Source organism: Anomaloglossus baeobatrachus, chromosome 7 (genome assembly GCF_048569485.1).
Source record: "Anomaloglossus baeobatrachus isolate aAnoBae1 chromosome 7, aAnoBae1.hap1, whole genome shotgun sequence".
Classification (NCBI taxonomy): Eukaryota; Metazoa; Chordata; class Amphibia; order Anura; family Aromobatidae; genus Anomaloglossus; species Anomaloglossus baeobatrachus.
The window spans coordinates 253,230,618-253,257,049 of NC_134359.1; the positions used below are offsets into that span (position 1 = coordinate 253,230,618).

At 48.4% G+C, this 26,432-nt stretch overlaps 1 protein-coding gene across 4 annotated transcripts in view; it reads right to left on the bottom strand.

The window, feature by feature from the left end:
• Nucleotides 1-26,432, bottom strand: part of RSPH10B (radial spoke head 10 homolog B) — a 60,291-nt gene that overhangs the window by 8,432 nt on the left and 25,427 nt on the right. For 3 of the 4 annotated variants that reach the window (XM_075319175.1, XM_075319174.1, XM_075319173.1), the window contains 9 exons: nt 25,179-25,355; nt 20,213-20,354; nt 19,777-19,892; nt 19,413-19,602; nt 14,587-14,698; nt 13,074-13,153; nt 12,847-12,995; nt 3,340-3,447; nt 692-868 (listed from right to left, as the gene is read on the bottom strand). In XM_075319175.1, coding sequence (XP_075175290.1) covers nt 692-868; nt 3,340-3,447; nt 12,847-12,995; nt 13,074-13,153; nt 14,587-14,698; nt 19,413-19,602; nt 19,777-19,892; nt 20,213-20,354; nt 25,179-25,355 — 1,251 coding nt within the window. The remainder of the gene's footprint in view (nt 1-691; nt 869-3,339; nt 3,448-12,846; nt 12,996-13,073; nt 13,154-14,586; nt 14,699-19,412; nt 19,603-19,776; nt 19,893-20,212; nt 20,355-25,178; nt 25,356-26,432) is intronic. The other variant, XM_075319176.1, reaches the window with a different exon arrangement.

Below are 26,432 nucleotides of genomic sequence, written 5' to 3' on the forward strand. Positions count from 1 at the left end.
ATTTATAAACTCGCCGAGTGGCATGGCGGCATCTCGCGCTGTTCCCACTGCAGTCTGACACTCTACAATATGCCTCCTTTGGTACTGAGTTGCACAGGCAGGCTCTGGCATCGACCAGCTGTGTTATCATTAGTGATCAGGCTTGCAGAAGTTAATTTCTGCTAGCCTGCTGGTTACCTTTTGGAGCAGGTGGTGGGAGACCTATCACAGTACCATTTTAAGATGGAGGAGCCCGTGTTCCCATGCTGGCTATAGCTTTAGCTACACCAGTTCGTATGCTGTCGTATCCCAGTCCTGCTGGTGATTGTATTGATTGTGGAATTCTCTTGTTGTCTTGTTGTTTCCTCCCTGCTCTTACTTTCCTCCTTATCACTTCTTGTCTAATAGGTCTATGTGAGCATGCTATGTGATCGAGGTTTGGTTTCTCCTGTTTGTCCATATCTGTGGGCTCTACCAATCCTGTCCCAGCCCCTCCCTGGGGTGATGGAGAGGGGGTATTAGATTAGGGCTGTTCAGGAACAGGGCAAGGAAGGCGGCCCAGACATCATCACCATTAGACGTATCTCTGGGATCAGGGAGAGCTAGGGTCCCCTAGTCTGAAGGTCCGTTTAGGAGCCCCAGTCCCAGATTATTCCATTACATCCCATGATAAATACATGTGATTATAAATCACATTTGGAGTAGTTCTCACCGGTGTTGAAAGAACTTGCTGGTGGTTGGTAATCTCTGCGCTGCCGGTGCTATCTGATGCTGCGTCTGCACTCTGCGCTTCTTGAACACGCTGCTGATTTGTCTCCTGTAGCAGATCATCTGTGACGTATGTAACGGCGCAGCCAATCAAAGCCTCTAAAAACTCCAGAAATGTCAGCTGCAATAAAACATATGTACAACATATTCAGCAAAAAGGAAACCCACTGATCCATAATAATCCTTCAGTCACTGTAGGTAAGACCTGAATGAATGTATCACAGCGCCACCTATAGGTTACCTCAAAAATTATAATGGTTCTCGATATAGGTTCACATTTATGAATATTATGATAAGGCTCCACCTCAATGTAATCACATGTACAACCATGACCAGCAGCCATTATAATAGCTGGATGAGAGGAAAATTATTTATTTTTTCTTAGCATGTTCTATGGGGAAACCATACTTTCAAGTAACCTTTCAGAATAAGATTTCTGCATACATAGATGAGAAATATCTCTTTCTGTCCATTGTATAACTTGTATCCTGCATTTTCACCAGTATGGAGGCTCTATCTTTAGACTTGCAATGGACTGTGAGCTGGTGGGAGCAAACAAGCTATGAATTATCCTATTGACAGGTCAGCGCAGCACACAATCATGGGGGCATGCTGCTCTTCATTCCTTAAAAAAGCAGCAACATCAGCATGGAGAACATTACACAGGATTACTGAGCAGAGTAGATATGAATCAAGCACTGGAGCGAGGTAAAAGACTTGTCAGAATGCTCAGGGTTACACTTCTGTCTTCTGTTATCTTTAGGACTGGGCTCTATTGCCTTCCACCATGGCCGTTACCCTTTTCTCTTCTCTACATTGGGTCTTACATGTTACCAGCCATTCTCAAGTCACTTCATCTCTAAAAGCTTTTTAAGGCCCACTTAGAAACACCCCTGTATCTGAGTATTCAGTAAGTGTTGGCTTCAATTGTTATATGTTTCGACGTTGCAATTATGCAATGTCTTCTGCTACAATCATCTTTTCAAACTCCTGTGATTTCTACAATTTGCATCTATCGCTCCTCAGACCAGCTGTTTAACCCATCGTTTGCTGTAAGCATTATTAACTGGAATTAGGGAGACTATTTACATTTTGTCACACCGGTGTCTCGCACTCCTTCTCAGAGTCGCCCTACTCTTTGCATTCACCACTCTTCCAAATTGTTAGATCATCTTCCTGTGCTGCCTTGTGCTCACTGCCAGCTCTGCTCCTAGAGAAAATCCACCTGGCTATAGGAAGGCATGGCTGGCCTCTGTAAGAATTTAACCCTGCTGTGTCCTGCAGAGATTTGTTTCCCTGGCCAATCCCATTCCAACAGGGCCTATTTTAGGCCACTCCTCTCACCACTCTTTGCCTGAACATTGGTTCTAGTCAGTTTGTCTGCTAGTCTCCAGTTCATGGGTTTACCTGTTTTGATTCTTCTGTTATTGATCTGGCTTGGATACCCATCCTGCCTGACCTCTCCACTCATGACCACGGTTTTGTACTACCATCATGTGCTGCCTGCCCCATCCTGGACCATCTGACTGCCCTGTGTCTCACCCTCCTGTATCTAGGTGCCTCTGACCCTCTGCTGGCTGCTGCAGTATTGGGGACTGACCTGGAGTGATACCTGGTGTCTACTGGCAGCCCAGCCTATCCTCACCATCAGAGGCCGTAGTGAAGACCCGATAGACACTTAGTCACTCCCCTCCAGAGTAAGGCTGACTTGTAGTTCTTAGTCCACACCCACCACCATGACACATTACTTTTATCTAAGCACAATGCAGAAGTTTTGTAATCTGCATCTACTGCTACCTGCTGTTTAGCCCATCCTCTGCTATATGCCTTGCAAAATGTAATCTAGAGACTGTTCACATTACATTGCAATCATGTCTGCATTCACCTATGCTTTCAGCAAACTGGATGGACTTCTACCTGCTGTTTAGCCCTTCGTCTGTTGTATGCATTAGGAGGGGCAAGTTAGACTGTTCTCATTATGCTGTAATCATCTATACAAAATGCGGTAGTTCTGTTACATTACAATTATCTCTGCATTCACCTAGGCTTTCTACAATCTGCATCCACTGCTATCTGATGTTTATTCCATCGTCTGTTGTATGCACTATGAAGGGCAAGCTAGAGACTGTTCACATTACATTGCAATCATTTCTGCTTTCACCAATGCCTTCTGCAGTCCGCATTTACTGCTACCTGCTGTTTAGCCCATCGTCTGTTGTATAGACTACGAAGAGCAAGTGAGAGACTGTTCACATTTTCCTGTAATAATCTATGCGAAATGCGGTGGTTCTGTAATCTGCATCCACTGCTACCTGCTGTTTAGCCTACCTTCTGCTGTATGCCTTGCAAACTGTAAACTAGAGACTGTACACATTACATTGCAATCATCTCTGCATTCACCTAGGTTTTCTACAATCTGCATCTACTGCAACCTGCTGTTTATCCCATCGTCTGTTGTATGCACTACAAAAGGCAAGCTAGAGACTGTACACATTACATTACAATCATTTCTACATTCATCTATGCTTTCTGTAATCTGCATCTATAGCTACCCTATGGCTTAGTGGATCTACCTCACTAGGAGTGCCTCACCTCTAGCTCCAGATTGATCTCGTTTCCATCACGCACACTTGGATCATCCTCAGCTAAAATGTCCACCGTCTTCATTACATTGAGTTCATCACTTAAGATTCTTAAATCCTATATGAAGACACATCAATATTACGTCACTGTGATCCAAAGAAATCTCTTTATTCTGAAACCTTAAAGGGAACCTGTCACCACTTTTTTGGCCTATAAGCTGCAGCCACCACCACTGGGCTCTTATATACAGCATTCTAACATGCTGTATATAACAGGCCAGGCCGGGGGTATAACATAAAAAACACTTTATGATACTTACCTAACGGTCGCTGCGGTGGGCCTAATGTGCGTCTCCGTTGTCCAGTGCCGGCGCCTCCTCTTTCGTCCATCTTCATCCTCTTTCTGAAGCCTGTGTGCATGACGCATCTACATCAGACACACTCGCCGGTCCTGCGCAGGCGCACTACAATACTTTGATCTGCCCTGCTCAGGGCAGATCAAAGTGTACCTGCTCAGGACCTGAATGCCGGCGAGTGTGGATGACGTCGGACCAGTCATGCACTGCGGCTAGAGAAGAAGAAAAATAAAGATGGGCAAAAGAGGCGGTGCCGGCGCTGGACAACCGAGACGCCCATTAGGCCCACCACGCGACCGTTAGGTAAGTATTATAAAGTGTTTTTTATGTTATACCCCCGGCCTGGGCTCTTATATACAGCATGTTAGAATGCTGTATATAAGAGCCCGGTGATGGTGGCTGCAGCTTATAGGCCAAAAAAGTGGTGACAGGTTCCCTTTAAGGGACAAACCACTAGACGCTAGATTAGATATTTCAGATTATTGGACACCGAAAACACTAAAAAGCTAAGGTAACGGTTATTTATTAACCATTTTGTGTAACTATCGTTATAAAAAGGTATAAAAGTTCAGTTTGGAACATTCCAGAGTTTTTGTCTCAAAAAGTGTCATGTCAAATTTACAAAATGTAGCTTTTTCACTAAGGGGTTAATTTACTTTTTACTTATGCACTCATTTTTAATTGCAAAATGAACACCGAAAAGATAAAAAATGCAAAACAATAGTGGAATGGTGTTTTGTGTGTTTCTTCACCATTTCACCACAATATGGGTTTTGTTCCTGATTTTTTTTTCTCATTATATAGTAAAATTAATTGTGTCATTCAAAAGTAGAACTTCCCAGAAAAATCAAATCCCACAAAAATGAGCCAAAGAAGGGAATTTTGTTTACTTACCGTAAATTCCTTTTCTTCTAGCTCTAATTACAGAGAATGGTGGATATAGGTGATAATGCCGCGCCACAGATCACTTCAGGAACAGTAAGATTAACGTATCTTTATTGGCATAGGTCTACGCGTTTCAGGAGCTCCGCTCCCTTCCTCAGGACCGTACAGAACCAAGAAACATCAAATCTCTTGGTTCTGTACGGTCCTGAGGAAGGGAGCGGAGCTCCTGAAACGCGTAGACCTATGCCAATAAAGATACGTTAATCTTACTGTTCCTGAAGTGATCTGTGGCGCGGCATTATCACCTATATCCACCATTCTCTGTTATCTGCCATCGGGTGGCTGCTGCCTGGATCGTTAATCTACATGCTGTTTAAGGGGTTGTGACTTGCACAACTCCATCTGGTGAGTATATACTCTCCCCCCTCACCCCATTTTATTGGGGTAATACCCTATTGCGCTTCTTTGTCCACAGCTTATACACACTTCTAGCTCTAATTGGGAGACCCAGACAATTGTTTTTTGACAATTGGGTGTATAGGCTATGCCTCCGGAGGCCGCACAAAGTATTACACTCAAAAGTGTTAAGCCCCTCCCCTTCTGCCTATACACCCCCGTGCTCCCACGGGCTCCTCAGTTTTGGTGCAAAAGCAAGAAGGAGGAAAAAGAATTATAAACTGGTTTAAAGTAACTTCAATCCGAAGGAATATCGGAGAACTGAAACCATTCAACATGAACAACGTGTACACAAAAAAACAGGGGCGGGTGCTGGGTCTCCCAATTAGAGCTAGAAGAAAAGGAATTTACGGTAAGTAAACAAAATTCCCTTCTTCTTTGTCGCTCTATTGGGAGACCCAGACAATTGGGACGTCCAAAAGCAGTCCCTGGGTGGGTAAAATAATACCTCGTAAAAGAGCCGTAAAACGGCCTTTTCCTACAGGTGGGCAACCGCCGCCTGAAGGACTCGTCTACCTAGGCTGGCATCCGCCGAAGCATAGGTATGCACCTGATAGTGCTTCGTGAAAATGTGCAGGCTCGACCAGGTAGCCGCCTGACACACCTGCTGAGCCGTAGCCTGGTGCCTCAAAGCCCAGGACATGCCCACGGCTCTGGTAGAATGGGCCTTCAGCCCTGAGGGAACCGGAAGCCCAGCCGAACGGTAAGCTTCGATAATTGGCTCCTTGATCCACCGAGCTAGGGTTGATTAGGAAGCCTGTGACCCTTTTCGCTGGTCAGCGACAAGGACAAAGAGTGCATCCGAGCGGCGCAGGGGCGCCGTACGAGAAATGTAGAGTCTGAGTGCTCTCACCAGATCTAACAAGTGCAAATCCTTTTCACATTGGTGAACTGGATGAGGACAAAAAGAAGGTAAGGAGATATCCTGATTGAGATGAAAGGGGGATACCACCTTAGGGAGAAATTCCGGAACCGGACGCAGAACCACCTTGTCCTGGTGAAACACCAGGAAAAGGGCATTGTATGACAGCGCTGCTAGCTCAGACACTCTCCGAAGTGAAGTGACCGCTACTAGAAAAACCACTTTCTGCGAAAGGCGTGAGAGAGAAATATCCCTCATTGGCTCGAATGGTGGTTTCTGAAGAACCGTCAGCACCCTGTTCAGATCCCAGGGTTCTAACGGCCGCTTGTAAGGAGGGACGATGTGACAAACCCCCTGCAGGAACGTGCGTACCTGTGGAAGTCTGGCTAGGCGCTTCTGGAAAAACACAGAGAGCGCCGAGACTTGTCCCTTAAGGGAGCTGAGCGACAAACCCTTTTCCAGTCCAGATTGAAGGAAGGACAGAAAAGTGGGCAAAGCAAAAGGCCAGGGAGAAATACCCTGAGCAGAGCACCACGACAGGAAAATTTTCCACGTCCTGTGGTAGATCTTGGCGGACGTTGGTTTCCTAGCTTGTCTCATAGTGGCAATGACGTCTTGAGATAACCCTGAAGACGCTAGGATCCAGGACTCAATGGCCACACAGTCAGGTTGAGGGCCGCAGAATTCAGATGGAAAAACGGCCCTTGAGATAGCAAGTCTGGTCGGTCTGGTAGTGCCCACGGTTGGCCGACCGTGAGATGCCACAGATCCGGGTACCACGACCGCCTCGGCCAGTCTGGAGCGACGAGGATGACGCGGCGGCAGTCGGCCCTGATCTTGCGTAACACTCTGGGCAACAGTGCCAGCGGAGGAAACACATAAGGGAGCTGAAACTGCGACCAATCCTGAACTAAGGCGTCTGCCGCCAGAGCTCTGGGATCTTGAGACCGTGCCATGAACGCTGGTACCTTGTTGTTGTGCCGGGACGCCATGAGGTCGACGTCCGGCACCCCCCAGCGGCAACAGATCTCCTGAAACACGTCCGGGTGAAGGGACCATTCCCCTGCGTCCATGCCCTGGCGACTGAGATAATCTCCTTCCCAGTTTTCCACGCCTGGAATGTGAACTGCGGAGATGGTGGAGGCCGTGGCTTCCACCCACAGTAGAATCCGCCGGACTTCCTGGAAGGCTTGCCGACTGCGTGTGCCGCCTTGGTGGTTGATGTATGCCACCGCTGTGGAATTGTCTGACTGAATTCTGATCTGCTTGCCTTCCAGCCACTGCTGGAACGCTTTCAGGGCAAGATACACTGCCCGTATTTCCAGAACATTGATCTGAAGCGAGGACTCTTGCTGGTTCCACGTACCCTGAGCCCTGTGGTGGAGAAAAACCGCTCCCCACCCTGACAGACTCGCGTCCGTCGTGACCACCTCCCAGGATGGGGGTAGGAAGGATTTCCCTTTCGATAATGAAGTGGGAAGAAGCCACCACCGAAGGGAAGCTTTGGTCGCCTGCGAGAGGGAGACGTTCCTGTCGAGGGACGTCGGCTTCCTGTCCCATTTGCGAAGGATGTCCCATTGAAGAGGACGCAGGTGAAACTGCGCGAAAGGAACTGCCTCCATTGCTGCCACCATCTTCCCCAGGAAGTGCATGAGGCGTCTCAAGGTGTGTGACCGACCTTGAAGGAGAGATTGTACCCCTGTCTGTAGTGACCGCTGCTTGATCAGCGGAAGCTTCACTATCGCTGAGAGGGTATGAAACTCCATGCCAAGGTATGTCAGCGATTGGGCTGGTGTCAGATTTGACTTTGGAAAATTGATGATCCACCTGAAACTCTGGAGAGTCTCCAGGGTAGCGTCGAGGCTGTGTTGGCATGCCTCTAGAGAAGGTGCCCTGATCAACAGATCGTCCAAGTACGGGATCACCGAGTGACCCTGAGAGTGGAGGACCGCTACTACAGTAGCCATAACCTTGGTGAAAACCCGTGGGGCTGTTGCCAGGCCGAACGGCAGTGCCACGAACTGCAAGTGTTCGTTCCCTATGGCGAAGCGCAAGAAGCGCTGGTGCTCTGGAGCAATCGGTACGTGGAGATAAGCATCCTTGATATCGAACGATGCAAGGAAATCTCCCTGGGACATTGAGGCGATGACGGAGCGGAGGGATTCCATCCGGAACCGCCTGGTCTTTACGTGTTTGTTGAGAAGTTTCAGGTCCAGGACAGGTCGAAAAGACCCGTCCTTCTTTGGGACCACAAACAAGTTGGAGTAAAAACCGTGGCCCTGTTGCTGAAGAGGAACAGAGACCACCAGTCCTTCTGCCTTCAGAATGCCCAGCGCCTGCAGAAGAGCCTCGGCTCGCTCGGGAGGCGGGGATGACCTGAAGAATCGAGTCGGGGGACGAGAGGTGAACTCTATCTTGTAACCGTGAGACAGAATGTCTCTCACCCAACGGTCTTTTACCCGTGGCAGCCAGGTGTCGCAAAAGCGGGAGAGCCTGCCACCGACCGAGGATGCGGAGTGGGGATGCCGAAAGTCATGAGGAAGCCGCTTTGGTAGCGGCACCTCCAGTGGTCTGTTTAGGACGTGACTTAGACCGCCATGCATCAGAGTTCTTTTGATCTTTCTGAGGCCTTTTGGACGAGGAGAATTGGGACCTGCCCGCGCCCGAAAGGACCGAAACCTAGACTGCCCCTTCCTCTGTTGGGGTATGTTCGGTTTGGGCTGGGGTAAGGATGTATCCTTTCCCTTGGATTGTTTGATGATTTCATCTAAACGCTCGCCAAACAATCGTTCGCCCGAAATTGGCAAACTGGTTAAGCGCTTTTTGGAAACAGAATCTGCTTTCCATTCCCGTAGCCACAAGGCCCTGCGGAGTACCACCGAATTGGCGGCTGCAACCGCCGTACGGCTCGCAGAGTCCAGGATAGCATTAATAGCGTAAGACGCAAATGCCGACGTCTGAGTGGTTATGGACGCCACCTGTGGTGCGGACGTGCGTGTGGCTGCGTCAATTTGCGCTTGACCTGCTGAGATAGCTTGTAGCGCCCATACGGCTGCGAATGCTGGGGCAAAAGAAGCGCCGATAGCTTCATAGATGGATTTCAACCAGAGCTGCATCTGCCTGTCAGTGGCATCTTTGAGTGAAGCCCCATCTTCCACTGCAAGTATGGATCTAGCTGCCAGTCTGGAGATTGGAGGATCCACCTTGGGACACTGAGTCCAGCCCTTGACCACGTCAGGGGGGAAAGGGTAACGTGTATCCTTAAGGCGCTTAGAAAAACGCTTATCTGGACAAGCATGGTGATTCTGGACTGCCTCTCTGAAATCAGAGTGGTCCAGAAACATTCTCGGTGTACGCTTGGGAAACCTTAAACGGAATTTCTCCTGCTGGGAAGCCGACTCCTCCGCTGGAGGAGCTGAGGGAGAAATATCCAACATACGATTGATGGACGCAATAAGGTCGTTCACTATGGCGTCCCCGTCCAGAGTATCAAGATTGAGAGCGGCCTCAGGATCAGAATCCTGATCAGCTACTTCCGCGTCATCGACCAGCGATTCCCCTCGCTGAGACCCTGAACAATATGATGATGTCGAGGGAAAATCTAAGCGAGCTCGCTTAGTCGGTCTGGGGCTGGGGTCTGTGTCAGAACCCTCAGCTTGGGATCCATGAGATACCCCGGGAGGACATTGTTAGTCCAGCTGAGGCGGGCCCGGGAACAAAGAATCAACAGAGTCCCTGTGCTGAGATACCGGCCTGGACTGCAAGGCTTCTAGTATCTTAGCCATAGTCTCAAGAGAGTTTTGCAAACTCCGTCCCTGTCACCTGAACAGTGTTAGCAGGTGGCTCCCCCTGGGCCCCCCCTAGCAGAGGCTCTGGCTGAGCAAGTGCCACAGGGGCCGAACAGTGCAGACAATGAGGGTCAGTGGAAACTGCCGGTAGCGGGGTCGTACATGCGGCGCAGGCAACATAATAAGCCTGTGTTTTGGCACCCCTGCCTTTCGTGGGCGCCATGCTATTATCTTCCCTGAGCAACACAATAGGGTATATAGCCAGAAACCAACTGTGCACTATACAGTGTAAAGTAAATATATATAATGTTACACTACTGCACAATGGGGCTAGCACCACAGGTGCTGCTTACCACCCGCTTAAAGCGGTTGTGAGGCCACCAGAGTCCCTGCCTGTGTCTCCCAGATTTTGTCCCCCTCTGCAGCGTCCGAGGAGCTGACAGGAATGCGTCCTGAGGAGAGGAGGGAGCCGTGGGCGTGACCCAGACAGAGCGGGAACTGGTGCCTGCACTGTGCACAGTGAGGGGGGTGGAGTATGCAAAGCATGCTCCAGCCCTCAGTGCTGCTCGTTCTATGCAGCGTCCCGCCCTTCCCCTGCCTGTCAGGGCTATGGGCGGGAGGAAGGAAACTAGGCCGCAAAAAGCCGGGGACTCTAGTAATAAACGCGGCCGCCGTAAAAGCGCGGCCGGCGTGGAAGTCCCCGGCGCACTACAAGTCCCAGCCGCGCCGCAGTATTTCCAAGGCAGCGGCGGTCAATGCGACAGTCCCTATACATAAACACACTCAGCAACGCTGAGAGTGTAATGGCACATATTAACCCGGTCAGCTCCGCGGTTCCCGGTGCACTAGCACACCCAGCAAATCTGGAGTGTTGCTGTGCGCGGTCCCCACGGGGACACAGAGTACCTCCAAGTAGCAGGGCCATGTCCCTGAACGATACCCGGCTCCTATCCAGCAGGCTCCACAGGAGTTGTGGATGAAGCACGGTCTCAGTGCCTGAAGACCGATAGGATCCCACTTCCACCAGAACCCTGAGGGGGATGGGGAAGGAAAACAGCATGTGGGCTCCAGCCTCCGTACCCGCAATGGATACCTCAACCTTAACAACACCGCCGACAAGAGTGAGGTGAGAAGGGAGCATGCTGGGGGCCCTATATGGGCCCACTTTTCTTCCATCCGACATGGTCAGCAGCTGCTGCTGACCAATCTGTGGAGCAGTGCGTGCGTGTCTGACCTCCTTCGCACAAAGCAAAAAACTGAGGAGCCCGTGGGAGCACGGGGGTGTATAGGCAGAAGGGGAGGGGCTTAACACTTTTGAGTGTAATACTTTGTGCGGCCTCCGGAGGCATAGCCTATACACCCAATTGTCAAAAAACAATTGTCTGGGTCTCCCAATAGAGCGACAAAGAAATACGGCTATGTCAATAAAATGAGAAAAAAAAGAAAGATATGACTATGGGAAGAAATTTAGGAAAAAAAACAAAGCGCCAAAATGAAAAATGGCTGCAACTGGAATGGGTTATGGGTGAATATACTTTTTTTAAACAGATATATACACCGTGTTCCCCCCCAAAAAAAGCTGCACCCCGAAAATAAGCCCTAGCAAGAATTTTTGGCCTTTTAGGAGTAAGGCTTAAATAATACCTACCCCGAAAATAAGCTCTAGTTGCGGTTCAATAATAAAGTTTCCATACAGATAAAAAGTTAGAGAATACTGCAGGACACTTCATTGTAGAAAGCCGTCACCCCTAAAAGAGAGAAGACAGATCCCGCAATCATACTCACCAGACCCTGAACGGGCCGCTGCAGAACGCGAGGATTGGTGGTGGAACACACACACTCGGTGATACCGTACTGCTTCGGGGGAGATCTGGGATGCAGTGGAACGTATCGAAAACCTGCAGTGGAACGTATTGAGGACCTGCAGTGGAACGCATTGAGGATCTGCAGTGGAACGCATTAAGGACCTGCAGTGGAACGCATTAAGGACCTGCAGTGGAACGTATCGAGGACCTGCAGTTCAACGCATTAAGGACCTGCAGTGGAACGTATTGAGGACCTGCAGTGGAATGCATCGAAGACCTGCAGTGGAACGCATTGAGAACCTGCAGTGGAACGCATCAAGGACCTGCAGTGGAACACATCAAGGACCTGCACTGGAACGCATCAAGGACCTGCAGTGGAACACATCGCAGGTCCTTCATGCGTTCCACCGCAGGCCCTCGCATTCCACAGAGTTGCTGGGCAGAAGCAGTAGAGTATCACCGGATGTTTGTGTGTTGCCGTGTATATATGACGTTCCTGGGATCTGACGTGTGTGTGTGTATATGTATGAAGTTCCAGCGATCTGATCTGATGTGTGTGTGGGTGTGTGTGTGTCTGTGTGCCGCCCGGAAACGGGAGAACCACGTGGAGCACACAAGGACCTGCTGGGAGCGCCCACTGTGGATCGCAGCAAGACCTGGGAGCGACCGGGGTCTGGTAAGTATGATTCTCCTAGGGGGTGTCTGCCTTTTTTGGGGGTAAACTTATCCCCAACCCGTGCTTCCCTAAAAATAAACCTTACCCCAAAAATAAGCCCTAGCTCATTTTTGGTGGGCAAAAAAATGTCTTATTTTTGTGGAAACACAGTATATAGGTGTGTCAGAAATATTGAAATTGTAATTTTGGCCAATGAGACTGAGACTAATCACTTCCGACTCTATACAGACAAGTTTTCAGCATTCTCATTATCATCCCAGACAGGATTACAATGACAGATAACGCCTCTATATACAGTCGCTCACAGATCACATTATTCCCACTAGGCAATATCACAGTTCACCTCCTCCCCCTCCCTTCATAATGACCTTTTCCCATATTAGAGAATGCTGAGATATCAATTCAGTGCAAACAAATAGGGTCTGAATCAGATTGTGCTGATAACATCCATGGGAAGGAAAGCAAATAGGCGACTAATATTAGGCTTAGTAGTAGGTTTACATAATGCCCTGTCTTTGTAATAGAGAGGAACTGATGGTGGCCAAGTCCCCTTCTCAGATTTGAGGAAGACCCTCTTGGCAGCACTCAACCTGCCGTGATGTGCTCAGGATGGGTGCAATCAGTTTTACAGCTCTGTGCTCTTTTTAGAGAGATCAGTGATCCCAGGATATATCAATTTTAATATTTACTCTTATCATCCAGATGAAATGTCTCATGGTCATGGTGGGCTCATACGGAGCGGACTTGTTCTTCTTGCAGTAGGTCTTATAGATGTCCCAGCACTTATCAATGTAGGACATTACGTGTTCTGTCTTTTGGGCATCACTGAATAAATGACCTGGAAAGATCGAGAAGAAAGGATGAGATGTGGGCGATGACTAGAATAAAAGTCTAATGGGCAAGACTCACAGACAACCTCTTATAGTACTGGCATACGGTGAAATGTTCTGTGTCATGAGTCTGGAAAAGCAGTCAACCAGGGAGAGCTTCTTATCTCTGTAAAAGGAGAAATAAAAATATATGACATTAAGACTCCACTAAGTGACAGGAGAAGACCTCTCCCCCATGGCCAGTTTTATGTGAGCCCAACAGCCAGCGGCAACGCAACCTCTTTTGTAAGCCCAATTGCTTTAAGCAATTTTAATTCTTCATTTGCAGGTTCCTGTACGCCCATAGACTACAGGGGTTTTTTTTTTAACCCAAAAGGAGGCCTTAGTGTAGGCAGGGACCCAATAAAAAGAGGTCACCTTGTAGTTGGCTGTTGAGCTCACATAATACTGGCCATTTTTGTTTGCTAAGTATCTCAATTTTTACCGGTTTTTCATAGCAGTAATGCATGTCTATATTCCCATATTCATTGTTACACATAGTCTGGGGAAACAACGCCCCTCTTCGATTAGTCAAGGCCCTAATTTTCCTATGAAAAATAGGGATAATAAATTCTTTTATTACACATTGATTTTAGAGAATGATGTTATACAGGAACACAGAAGAACAGCGACACACTTCAATGGTGTAAGTTTTCTTCTTTTATTAATCCAGGTATGTAAAAAACAGCAGCCACAGTGTGTTCGTGGGAACAGGGGGAGAGGGTAAAAACAGGAGCACTGAGCCAGACGACGGCCGTTTCGCGCAGGTTGGCGCTTCTACGGGTCTACCTATACAGGGATTTTTAGAAAGGGAATTTTGAAGTGCAAATGTGAATGCTGCTAGCTTGGACGGCATGAGGGATCTGACAAACCCTCTTTAAAGGGATTTTCCAGTTTTAGCTGAATTTCAAAAATGCTCTAAACAGTAAATGTCCGACGGCAACTCAAACAATATCTGTTGCCTTCACCCTTCACCAGCGCTGCATTTAATGGCCCCTGTAGCACTGTTTTCCAGACAGAGGACATTGACAGTCATCTTGCCTGAAGCTGTCAGGTGACAGTCATATGATTTACCCTTATGACGGCATCCCCAACGGTCTACAGTAATGCGCCAGTGTTCACAGTGGTTTTAAGGCCATGTGCACACGCCGAGTATTTGTAGACAATTTTTTCTGTGCAAAAACTCAGTGTTTTGGCAGGAAAAAGCTGCATACAATATATACATTTTTGACGCGTTTCAGATGCTCTTTTACATGTGGTCTTGTTTTCTTCATTTATTTGAAAGGGGTGAAAAACACTACAAAAACGCTGACAGAAATAAATAAAACATGTTGATGGTTCAAATGTGCAAAGAAAAAAATAAGCGGCATGTGCTGATTTCAGAAAGCGTATTCACTTTGCTGGTACTGAAAAGCTCTTCATTTTTCCGTGGAAAGAAACGCAACGCATGAACAATCCCTAGATGTTCAGTGCACATGCGGACACATGAGATTCTCCCAGTTATTATGCTCCAAACTAATGTCACATTGCCACTTCATAAAGTAAAGTAAAAGAACTTACGGACCGTCGGCGGCATGAGTGATGTGATACGCCAAGTAGATGATATTGGTCAGGAATGTCCGCAGCAGCATTGTAGCATAAGGAGAGTGAACTTCTTCAGGGTCTGAGCCGTCTGTTCAAGAATACGGTAAAAACTTCATATCATCTGCTATTATATAGTGTGTTATTTTTTGGCCAGACTATTGTTCTTTGTCACACTGCCCTGTGTGTTTCTACATTTGAACCTTTCCTTGTATGTTTTTAAACACGATATCTGCACTGTGTGTTCTTTTTCTAATAAAATTGCTTTGTAATAAAATATCATTAGCGAAGCCCTTTGCTTGGTTACCCGATATTTACCTTGGTTACTAGCATCCGCCGCTCTCAGGCTGCCAGTGACGGCTCCCTGCTCCCTGCACACGTAGCCAGCGTACACATCGGGTAAATAAGCAAAGCGGTTTGCTTATTAACCCGATGTGTACTCTGGCTAGGAGTGCAGGGAGCCAGCGCAAAACGGTGTGCGCTGGTAACCAAGGTAAATATCGGGTAACCAAGCACTTGGTTACCCGATATTTACCTTAGTTACCAAGCGCAGCATCGCTTCCACGCATCGCTGGAGGCTGGTCACTGGTCACTGGTGAGATCTGCCTGTAGCGTCGCTAAAGTGTGACGGTACCCTTAGTCTGTGAAACTAACTTATTTACGACAAATTATAAATCCTTCCTTTTCAAAAAGCTTCACTAAATTAGTTTAGTAGAAATCATCCAACCATACAGGGAAACATCAATCATTAAGACTCATTCACCCCTTTAATTTATTGTCAGTCAACAAGATGAGATCTTACATCCCCTATAGACATTATAGGGGCTCTCCAGGTTCAGAAACCCACTTTAAGGATAGAGGGGGGTCATCTGTTCAGGATCCTCACGTCTTGGCCAGAGAGTGAATACAAGGAGCGAATCTTTCTTGAGGACCTGACAAAGATTTCCCATTACTTTAATAAGTGTTGTGTAATACTTAGCCTGACCTGTGGCGGTGCTGCAGGGAAAGTGAGACGGACAAAGACTGTTGGAGGTCCCAGCAGTCAGAGACTTTCCGATCTATTGTCAAGGGACCATTCTAACAAGAAGGTAGAGAATTCAACAACTAATATCTAACATCTATAGAAGGTTAGAACTGAGGATCCTATAGGGCACTTTATGCGCTGCGACATCGCTAGCGATCACATCCGCCCCCGTCGTTTGTGCATCACGGGCAAATCGCTGCCCATGGCGCACAATATCACTTGTACCCGTCACACATACTTACCTTCCTAACGACGTCGCTATGGCCGGCGAACAGCCTCTTTTTTAAGGGGGCGGTTCGTGCGGAGTCACAGCGGTGTCACACAGCAGGCCACCAATAGAAGTGGAGGGGCAGAGAGCAGCTGCATGAAAGTCACGCCCACCTCGTTGCCGGAGGACGCAGGTACGGTGTTGTTCGTCATTCCTGGGGTGTCACATATAACAATGTCTGCTGCCTCAGGAACGACGAACAACCTGGGTCCAAAATGAGCAACGATATTTGGGAAATGGACAACGTGTCAACGATCAACAATTTGGTGAGTATTTTGCATCATTAGCGGTCACTCGTATGTGTCACACGCAACGACGTCGCTAACGGGCCGGATGCGCATCACGAATTCCGTGACCCGAACGACATCTCGTTAGCGATGTCATTGCCTGTAAAGCGGCCTTAAGACTATGATCACTTGATCATTTTTGATCAAACTGAAGAAGTAATGTTATATGGGACCTACTTTCAAATTCGCCATTCACCTGGTGCATAAGGCTGGGGATGGGGCTAGATGGGGGCATTGACCTCCACACTGGTTGTCAAAGATCATCGCAATGTAATACAGGTGAATGGGATGCCATTGCAACCTGGAGGGTACTGCGACCGTAACAAACAAGTTGTAAAAGATCCAACTGTTTCTCCAAAGTTTGTATACCTTAGGAGTCGTAATTTCACCTCATTCACCTGCAATGTGCTCAGTTCTAGCAGCTGCACTGAGAGATCTTTGGCCAGTGGACCTGTGTGGCAGCCAAAGGCACCATGTAGTCCCAACCTAAGTTTGCTACTTTGACCCATGTTGGGCTGTAAACCTTTTTTTATGGCAAACAGAATAACAGGGTTCTAAGGGATACAGTAAAAAAACAAACATATACCATATTTTTCGGTATAAGACTCCCTGTTCTTCCCAAGGAGGAAAATGAGGGGTGCGTCTTATAATCCGAATGTTGCTTACCGGGTATGGTGGAGAGGGAAATCAGGAGCAATGCTGCACCGCCGACATTTTCAGGATGGTGCCCACAGCCCCAGCACAGCGCAGCACTCTCGGACGGCAGCCCCAGTGTAGCGCAGCTCTAGCACATCGCCCGCAGCTCCAGCACAGCTCCCACGGCCTGCAGCCCTAGCCCAGCGCCCGCAGCTCCAGTACAGCCCCTGCAGCATCACCCTATTCCACCACCGTTCCTGCCTCCTGTGACCCCGCTCCACCACTGCTGCCGCCCACTCCCAGTAAGACACTACCGGATTGTAAGATGGACCCCTTTTTTTCCCTTCAAAATTCAGGGTGAACATTATAATCCAATGCATCTTATAAACTGAAAAATACGGTATATACTACGTGGTATAGGTCTTTAGTAGAGATGAGCAGACTCGGAGAAGTTCGGTTCGATGGGTTCAGCCGGACTGTAGATAAAGTCCGGTTTGGGACCTGGACTTGACCTGAACCCCATTGGAAGACACTAATTGGGCAGTTTGGGTCTCCGTCCACATACAGCCAGCCATAAAGAGATCACTTTTTTTTTTTTTGGTGCACACTACATCCGCTCATGCTGTTGTTACCCCCAGTGTGAGCTGATCAAACACTGCAGGCGGCTAACAGTGGGCTAAACACCAAGCGTACCTGAGCACATCAATACTATTGCAAGTGGTTTACATAAAGCTCCCAAACTCCAAGCCTGAACTCTGTTTTTTGTAAAGTCTGTTTTCACTACAAAGAACGAACACTGAACCTTGGGTTCGCTCATCTCTAGTCTTACCTGCATCTATGGTAGAGGGCTCAAGAAAAATGTGAACAGATCCTTACTTGGAAACATCAATGTTTTAATTAAAGGGCTTGTACAGAATAGATAAATAAAAAATCATCGTCCCTGTCTAACGGATACAATGTCTCACCTGCCCATCGGTAGTGCCTGATACTGCAGCTTAACTTCATTGAATACAATAAGGCCGGCTTTGCACACTACGATATCGCAGGTGCGATGTCGGTGGGGTCAAATCGAAAGTGACGCACATCCGGCGTCACTTGCGATGTCGTAGTGTGTAAAACCTTTTTGATACGATGAACGAGCGCAAAAGCGTCGTTATCGTATCATCGGTGTATTCTCCGACATTTCCATAATGCCGATGCAGCGACAGGTACGATGTTGTTCCTCGTTCCTGCGGCAGCACACACTGCAGGAGCGAGGAACATCACCTTACCTGCGTCCCGGCTGCTATGAGAAGGAAGGAGGTGGGCGGGATGTTTACGTCCCGCTCATCTCCGCCCCTCCGTTGCTATTGGCCACCTGCCATGTGACGTCGCTGTGACGCCACACGGCCCGCCCCCTTAGGAAGGAGGCGGTTCGCCGGCTAGAGCGACGTCGCAGGACAGGTGAGTGCATGTGAAGCTGCCATAGCGATAATGTTCGCTACGGCAGCTATCACAAGATATCGTACGTACGACGGGGGCGGGGACTATCGCGCTCGACATCGCAGCATCGGCATGCAATACCGTAATGTGCAAAGCCGGTCTAAAGGGTACTTTACATGGTGCGACATCGCTAGCGATCTCGTTAGCGATGTGAAATTCTAGATCGCAAGTGCGATCTTTTGAGATCGCACATGCGTAAAATGGCCTATGTGCGATCTCGAAAGATCGCACTTGCGATCTAGAATTTCACATCGCTAACGAGATCGCTAGTGATGTCGCAGCATGTAAAGTACCCTTAAGTCTGAACCGCAATATCAGCACAACCAGTGGGCAGACGTGGGACTGCTTTTAGAAGAAAGCAGCAAACTTTTTTCGTAATTCAGTGCAATCCCTTTAACCAATCCCATAACAAATAGCTAAAAATCCTTCTTATTGTCCGTGCTAAGATTTTCTCAGGATCACGGGGAACACTATTCTGCTTTCAGAGACCTGACAAGCCAGTCTGGCTGTCAGTGAGGGGACTTATAGCTGCAATGCCTCTCTGGGAAATATTCAAATTGTCTCTCCAGGGAGGAAGGAGACGAATACTAGCGCCACCTATTGGAGGTAGTAATCCTAAAAGTCAAAAGGGGCTTTTTAACAAGCCTTTTCATATGACGTAGGATTTATGCCAGATCAGAACCCCAATTAGCAAACACGGTGTTTCAAGGTGATTGCCCCTCGTCAGTGCAAAGTATGAGATCTGATCTGGCTTATGAGAAGCTATAGTGGGGACCACGAGGCAGCTATAAGTCCCCTCACTGACAGCCAGACTGGTTTGTCAGGTCCTCGCAAGGAGAATATTCTTCTCCGTGGTCCCCATAAGCCAGAACAGGTACCCATACTTTGCACTGACGAGGGGCATTCACCCCAAAACACCGTGTCTGCAAATTGGGATTCTGATCTGGCATAAATCCTACGTCATATGAAAAGGCTTGAATAAAAACCACTTTTTACTTGTAGGATTGCTACTTCCAATAGGTGGCGTTAGAGTTTGTCTCCTTCCTCCCTGGAGAGACAATTTGAATATTTTCTCGTGCACAAAAAAAAAAATCGGTTGCTTAATCACCTGCCAAAATTCGATCCATATCACAAAGTGTTAGGCCGTAGTGATGGAACCTGCAGTCTTTTAGAAATCTCCAGAACTGAAGCCTTGTCATAAGAAAGGTGTTATCAAAGCAGTGGTCATTGCCCCGGCTGCTGTAGAACTTGTACGTCTTCCGCAGCATTGACAGGTTACGGAGGACGCCGTACTCCACCTAAATATAAAAAAAAAAATGATTGAACTGATCCTACAGAATACACATACATACACACATTCAGCTTTATATATTAGATAAAAAGGGGCACTATGCAGTGGGAGCTTACCTGGGGAAACACGACAAAGGTGCCCACAATCTTAGATACCAACAGACCCTTATAAAAATACCGACCTGTTTCTGTTCCTCAAATCGATCCTCCTCCGGTACGGTGTTCAGCAGCGACGCTATATCAAGTTCAATATAGGATCCTGATAAACTGGGAATACCACAGATCAAGGAGGAGCGCTCTGGGGGGAAAAAACACATTTATTAAAGCTAAATCTAAGATATCAGTGATTTAGCATGAGACTGACCACATTTCATTGTGAAAAGCAAATATCCTTCTGCTTTGGTTCTAAATTTCCAAATTAAAGGGTATTTGTTTTTCGACAAAGGGAGTATTAAAAATGAAGAAAGTAGTTCTATAATAAATCAGCAAAGTACCGCCAAACCAGGTGACTTTACGCTGATGTGAGTTTACCTTGACGTCTCCCCTGTAGAAGGCTGATACATGATTTGCTGTTGGTATTGTTTTATTGTATCCTGCTTCTCCGATCCACTTGCTTACCTCCACAAATAGGACTCTGGGTACGAATACCACTCAGATCTGGAGTATTCACTCTGTCATACTTGAAATTTGGGTATTCAGCAATCTGATCTTCCACAAATTCCCCAATGTAAATTCTTCCATTTTTAAAGATAAATTTTCCCTGGTAAATAAAAAAAAGAAGATTTTGGGTACTCACCGTAAAATCCCTTTCTTGGAGCCTTCGATGATGGCACACAAAACCACTAGGAGGCGACACTTCCTGCAGTAAGAACTTTCCCTCCGGTCAGACCTCTCCCTCTGTCAGGATTGCAGCCCCCCTTAACAGGCAACCTCCTCAGGAGCCACCCACTGTCCGCAATGTCCCCCCGAGTGTGCCCCAGCTTTGTCTGAATCAGTCACTGACCAGACCTATGTGTCTCAATTGAACAAATGTCAAACGGAGATGGTCATATAGACTTATAATAAAGGGCAATGGTCACCAGGTTTATCATAAAAAAGAGAAGTTTTGGCAGCACTCTGCGGTGTCAAGAAATCTATTTTATTTTTCTTTTTTGCAGACAGGTGATACAAACATGAGGGAGCAGGGGGAGCGGAGCACAAGGAGCACAAGGTCCTTGTGCTCCGCTCCCCCTGCTCCCTCATGTTTGTATCACCTGTCTGCAAAAAAGAAAAATAAAATAGATTTCTTGACACCGCAGAGTGCTGCCAAAACTTCTCTTTTTTATGATATTGGTACTTGCTCTGGCTTCTTGGCATATAGCACCACGGTAGTTCAGGACTTCCACTTGCCGTCAGCTGTTTTTTTCAGCCAAGTCCAATGTGAGGATACAGCAGCTGATCTGCACTTCAAGCACCCACAAGACAGGCTCTACATGGAATTGAGCCAAAGGACTTTCTTGCAGCATTTTCCACAGAGTGGTAAGCAGTGCAGTGCACAACTTCTGTTTTTTTCTTCTATTTTGGTCACCAGGTTTATATAGCGCCATCTGAGGGCCGCATAAAGTAGAGGCAGAGACCCTGATTCCAGTTATGTATAATTTAATAGGCTGCTTGCTGTTGATTTGAATAAATTTGTTTTATCTTCTGCATCTCCTCTTATCCTCTCACTGTTGAGCTACTGCTTTATAATCCTCACTATGAGCTCTGTCTTTCCTGCCCCTTACGCATGATTGACCGCTATCTGTCTACAAACAATATAGGGGGAAAGCTGTCAATTATGGGGGCGGTAGCCAAAGTTCATAAATATCGAGGACTGATCACTGAGAAGAGTAGCAGAGCTGCAGCAGATAAAACCGTGCTTTATCAAAACTACAGCAAAAAGCTCAGTAATTAATAATATTGTGGGAATTAGGGTCTCTGTCCCTACTGTATGCTGCTATGAGCTCATGCAGCAAATACCTAGGGACAGATTCTTTTTAATGTGTCTGTCTAACATACAGTCTGGTGACAGTTAATACTATTTCTAATCCCAAAACTACAGTAAAAATAAATAATTTTATATATATATATATATACATATATATATGTATATATATATATATACACACACTCACATATGTATACAGTATATATATATCTATATATATAATTGCCTTATTCTCTGTCTGTCTGTCCGTCTGTCTGTCTGTCTGTCTGTCTATCTGTCTGTCTGTCTGTCTGTCTTGCTCCAAAATTGTGTCCTTACAGTGACACAAAGCGGATTGGCCGCTGGCCTCGCCATGGCCCCGCCCGCCCGCACGGATTGGTCGCTCGCCCTGGCTCCCCCCCCACGGATTGGCCGGCCGCTCGCACAGGCTCCGCCCCCCACACTGATTCGCCTCTCACCCCGGCACCCTGCACGTATTGGTAACTCGGCCACACCCCGCCCCCCTCACACAATGCACGCTCGCTCTGGCCCCGCCCCCCGCACGCATCCCCCGAACTGACACGGAGACACGACTCCCAGGTGAGTACTGTACCCCCGGGAGCCCACACCAGCATACGCCGCCAACCCAGCCGACACAAACCCTTGCATTGCTGGGGTTTGCCGCCGTATGCTGGTGTGGGCTCCCGTGCGAGTGGGGGACGGGATGCGCTGGTAACCATGGTAGCATAGTTACCAGCGCATCAAGGTCCTGCAGCGGCGGAACATCCACACGCACACACATAACAACAGACACACACACACACACACATCAGATCACACTCACTCTCACATCAGATCGCATCCACACACTCACAGCATCCGGAGATATCGCTTGCTTCTCGGCCACGATACTGTGCTGCAGTGAGCTTCCAGGACCTGCCGGAGGATCACATGGCCAGAAGCATGTGGTATCTCCGGATGTTGTGAGTGAGCGCGTATGTGCAATATCGTCAATGTGTGTGTGTGTGTCTGAGTGTATGCGATCGGGTGGGTGTGAGTGTATGCGATCGGGTGGGTGTGAGTGTATGCGATCGGGTGGGTGTGAGTGTATGCGATCGGGTGGGTGTGAGTGTATGCGATCGGGTGGGTGTGGGTGTGTGTGTATGCGATCGGATCTGTGAGTGTCGGCAGAGGAGCACGGCGTGCTGGAGGAGGCTGGGAGGAGAGAGGCTGATCCTGGGGAAGGCTGGGAGGGGGAGGCTGATGTTGGGGGAGGCTGGGAGGGTGTAGGCTGATGCTGGGGAGGCTGATGCTGGGGGAGGCTGATGCTGGGGGTGGCTGGGATGAGAGAGGCTGATGCTGGGGGAGGCTGATGCTGGGGGAGGCTGGAAGGAGAGAGGCTGATGCTGGGGGAGGCTGATGTTGGGGGAGGCTGGGAGGGTGTAGGCTGATGCTGGGGGAGGCTGGGAGGAGAGAGGCTGATGTTGGGGGAGGCTGATGCTGGGGGTGGCTGGGATAAGAGAGGCTGATGCTGGGGGGAGGCTGATGCTGGGGGAGGCTGGAAGGAGAGAGGCTGATGCTGGGGGAGGCTGATGCTGGGGGAGGCTGGGAGAGGGAGGCTGATGCTGGGGGAGGCTGGGAGGAGAGAGGCTGATGCTGGGGGAGGCTGATGCTGGGGGAAGCTGGAAGGAGAGAGGCTGATGCTGGGGGAGGCTGATGCTGGGGGAGGCTGGGAGGGGGAGGCTGAATGCTAGGGGAAGCTGGGAGGAGAGAGGCTGATGCTGGGGGAGGCTGGGAGGGGGAGGCTGATGCTGGGGGAGGCTGGAAGGAGAGAGGCTGATGCTGGAGGAGGCTGATGCTGGGGGAGGCTGGGAGGGGGAGGCTGATGCTAGGGGAGGCTGGGAGGAGAGAGGCTGATGCTGGAGGAGGCTGGGAGGAGAGAGGCTGATGCTGGGGGAGGCTGGGAGGAGAGAGGCTGATGCTGGGGGAGGCTGGGAGGCGGAGGCTGATGCTGGGGGAGGCTGGGAGGCAGAGGCTGATGCTGGGGGAGGCTGGAAGGAGAGAGGCTGATGCTGGGGGAGGCTGATGCTGGGGGAGGCTGGGAGGGGGAGGCTGATGCTGGGGGAGACTGGGAGGTGGGAGGCTGGGAGGAGAGAGGCTGATGCTGGGGGAGGCTGATGCTGGGGGAGGCTGGAAGGAGAGAGGCTGATGCTGGGGGAGGCTGATGCTGGGGGAGGCTGGAAGGAGAGAGGCTGATGCTGGGGGAGGCTGATGCTGAGGGAGGCTGGGAGGTGGAGGCTGATGCTGGGGAAGGCTGGGAAGAGGGAGGCTGGGAGGAGAGAGGCTGATCCTGGGGAAGGCTGGGAAGAGGGAGGCTGGGAGGAGAGAGGCTGATGCTGGGGGAGGCTGGAAGGAGAGAGGCTGATGCTGGGGGAGGCTGATGCTGGGGGAGGCTGGGAGGGGGAGGCTGGGAGGAGAGAGGCTGATCCTGGGGGAGGCTGGGAGGAGGGAGGCTGGGAGGGGGGAGGCTGAGAGAAGAGAGGCTGATGCTGGGGGAGGCTGAGGCTGGGAGGAGAGAGGCTGATGCTGGGGACAGAGAGGCTGATGCTGGGAGGAGAGAGGCTGATGCTGGGAGGAGAGAGGCTGATGCTCGGGGCAGAGAGGCTGATGCTGGTGCAGCATGGGGGATGGAGCACGATGGGGAGTGCGCAGCATGGGGGATGGAGCACGTTTGGGAGTGCGCAGCATGGCGGATGGAGCACGTTTGGGACTGCGCAGCATGGCGGATGGACCATGTTTGGGAGTGCGCAGCATGGCGGATGGAGCATGTTTGGGAGTGCGCAGCATGGCGGATGGAGCACGTTTGGGAGTGCGCAGCATGGCGGATGGAGCACGTTTGGGAGTGCGCAGCATGGCGGATGGACCACGTTTGGGAGTGCGCAGCATGGCGGATGGAGCACGTTTGGGAGTGCGCAGCATGGCGGATGGAGTATGTTTGGGAGTGCGCAGCATGGCGGATGGATCACGATGGGGGGTGCGCAGCATGGGGGATGGAGCACGATGGGAGGTGCACACCTCCCCCCAACACACACACACACACACAACACACCACACACACACTGGGAACCACAAACACTGCCCTACACAGACACCCACACACACAGACAACGCTGCACACACACAACACCCAACACACAAACACCGCGGCATACATAAATATATGCACATACCACGCAACACACACACATTGCACAAAACATACCTCCCCCCAAAACACACCACACCCACACAAACCGCGCAACACACACACACACAACGCTACAGACACACAGCGCTCCACAAACAACGCCAACGCAACACACATACAACACCGCTCTCACCCCCCGCCACACCCAGAACATGTACAGCCCCTACACAAACACTTAGTAACTACACACAACAACATATATATATATATATATATATATATATATAACAAAAATCATACATTAACTACACAATACGTAAATTCTAGAATACCCGATGCGTAGAATCGGGCCACCTTCTAGTATATATATATATATATATATATATATATATATATATATATATATATATATATATATATAAAATCGATTGCCCAATAAATCCCCTATTCACCATTCCATGCTTTTGGTTGTTTCTCCACTGTCCGTCGTACATGGCTCCATTTGCGTAGTAATACTGGCCTTGTCCGTGGCGTGCACCGTTGACAAAATTCCCAATATATTCATTTCTTAAGGAGTACTGTGACCCGGTTACTCTTTTTAGGAACCAAGTATGAGTCCCTGGACCATTCTGTAAAATAAAAAGAAGAGAAAAAGACTGCGGTAAAATGAGAGCTGGGGTACAACCATAATGGATCTGTCGGCTCTCCTGACATATCTGTATTAGGAAACACATTTTCAGAAAGGTTATGTTTGCTTGTGAACACACTATGTCCGCTGTGGGCATTGTTTCTTAAAGACCACTATGTGAAATTAAACAGTGGCATTTGGATGTGCAGTGTCTGATTGACATAGGCTCCCATGACTAATTTGAAGTGAAGGAAACGCGTTGGGAGTTCTCACGATATCTGCTTGGAGGATGGAGTAATGAGATAGCCAGAGGAGGTCTATCAGTAATATCCCCACATCTTATGAAATTGATAACTTTCAATAAGCCTGTCGCATGGTGAGACTACTCCAATTTTTTCATAATGGTCATTCATGGTAAGAAAATGACATATGTATAAAGAAAAAGAATTGGTATTTGAGTGTCACCAATATTCCTCATATAATTGTTTAAACTTAAGGCTAGATTGTGGAGGGCGGTACCCTGTAATAAACTATCTTTAAGAAGGATAAGGTAGTGTGGCTGATAACCGGACCTTATAGAGAAAGTTTACTTGTGCGCCATACCCGGGTTTTCTGGTCCGTTTGAGCTTAGTGACCTAGAACCGGGTATTACATTTTATATCCATGATTTTATTGATTATAGTATTTTAATCAGTATTAATAAGGGTTATATTTTAATAATTTTTTTTTCATGTTGTAACATGAATGGTCCACTTCTGCTATAAAATACAATTGACAATTGAAGGGGTAAGCAATAGGTTTTTCTCAAAGTATCGTGCTAAACTAACCAAAAAAACATTTTCACTTAACAAATTAGTGCAAATTTTCTTAGAAGACGGCATTGTACTATTCCTGCTTCACAAAAATGCTTCAAAAATTCTTGGAAAACTCTTTCAATTTATTTCTATGGAAAATCCACATTGCTGTTCACGTGAGTAGCTGCTATAACTTTTTTTTCTGAAAACGTTTTTTTAAAACATCTGGTTGAGAAAAAAAAGTGCATGTAACTTTTTTGAAGCAGATCCTTTCCAAACTAGAC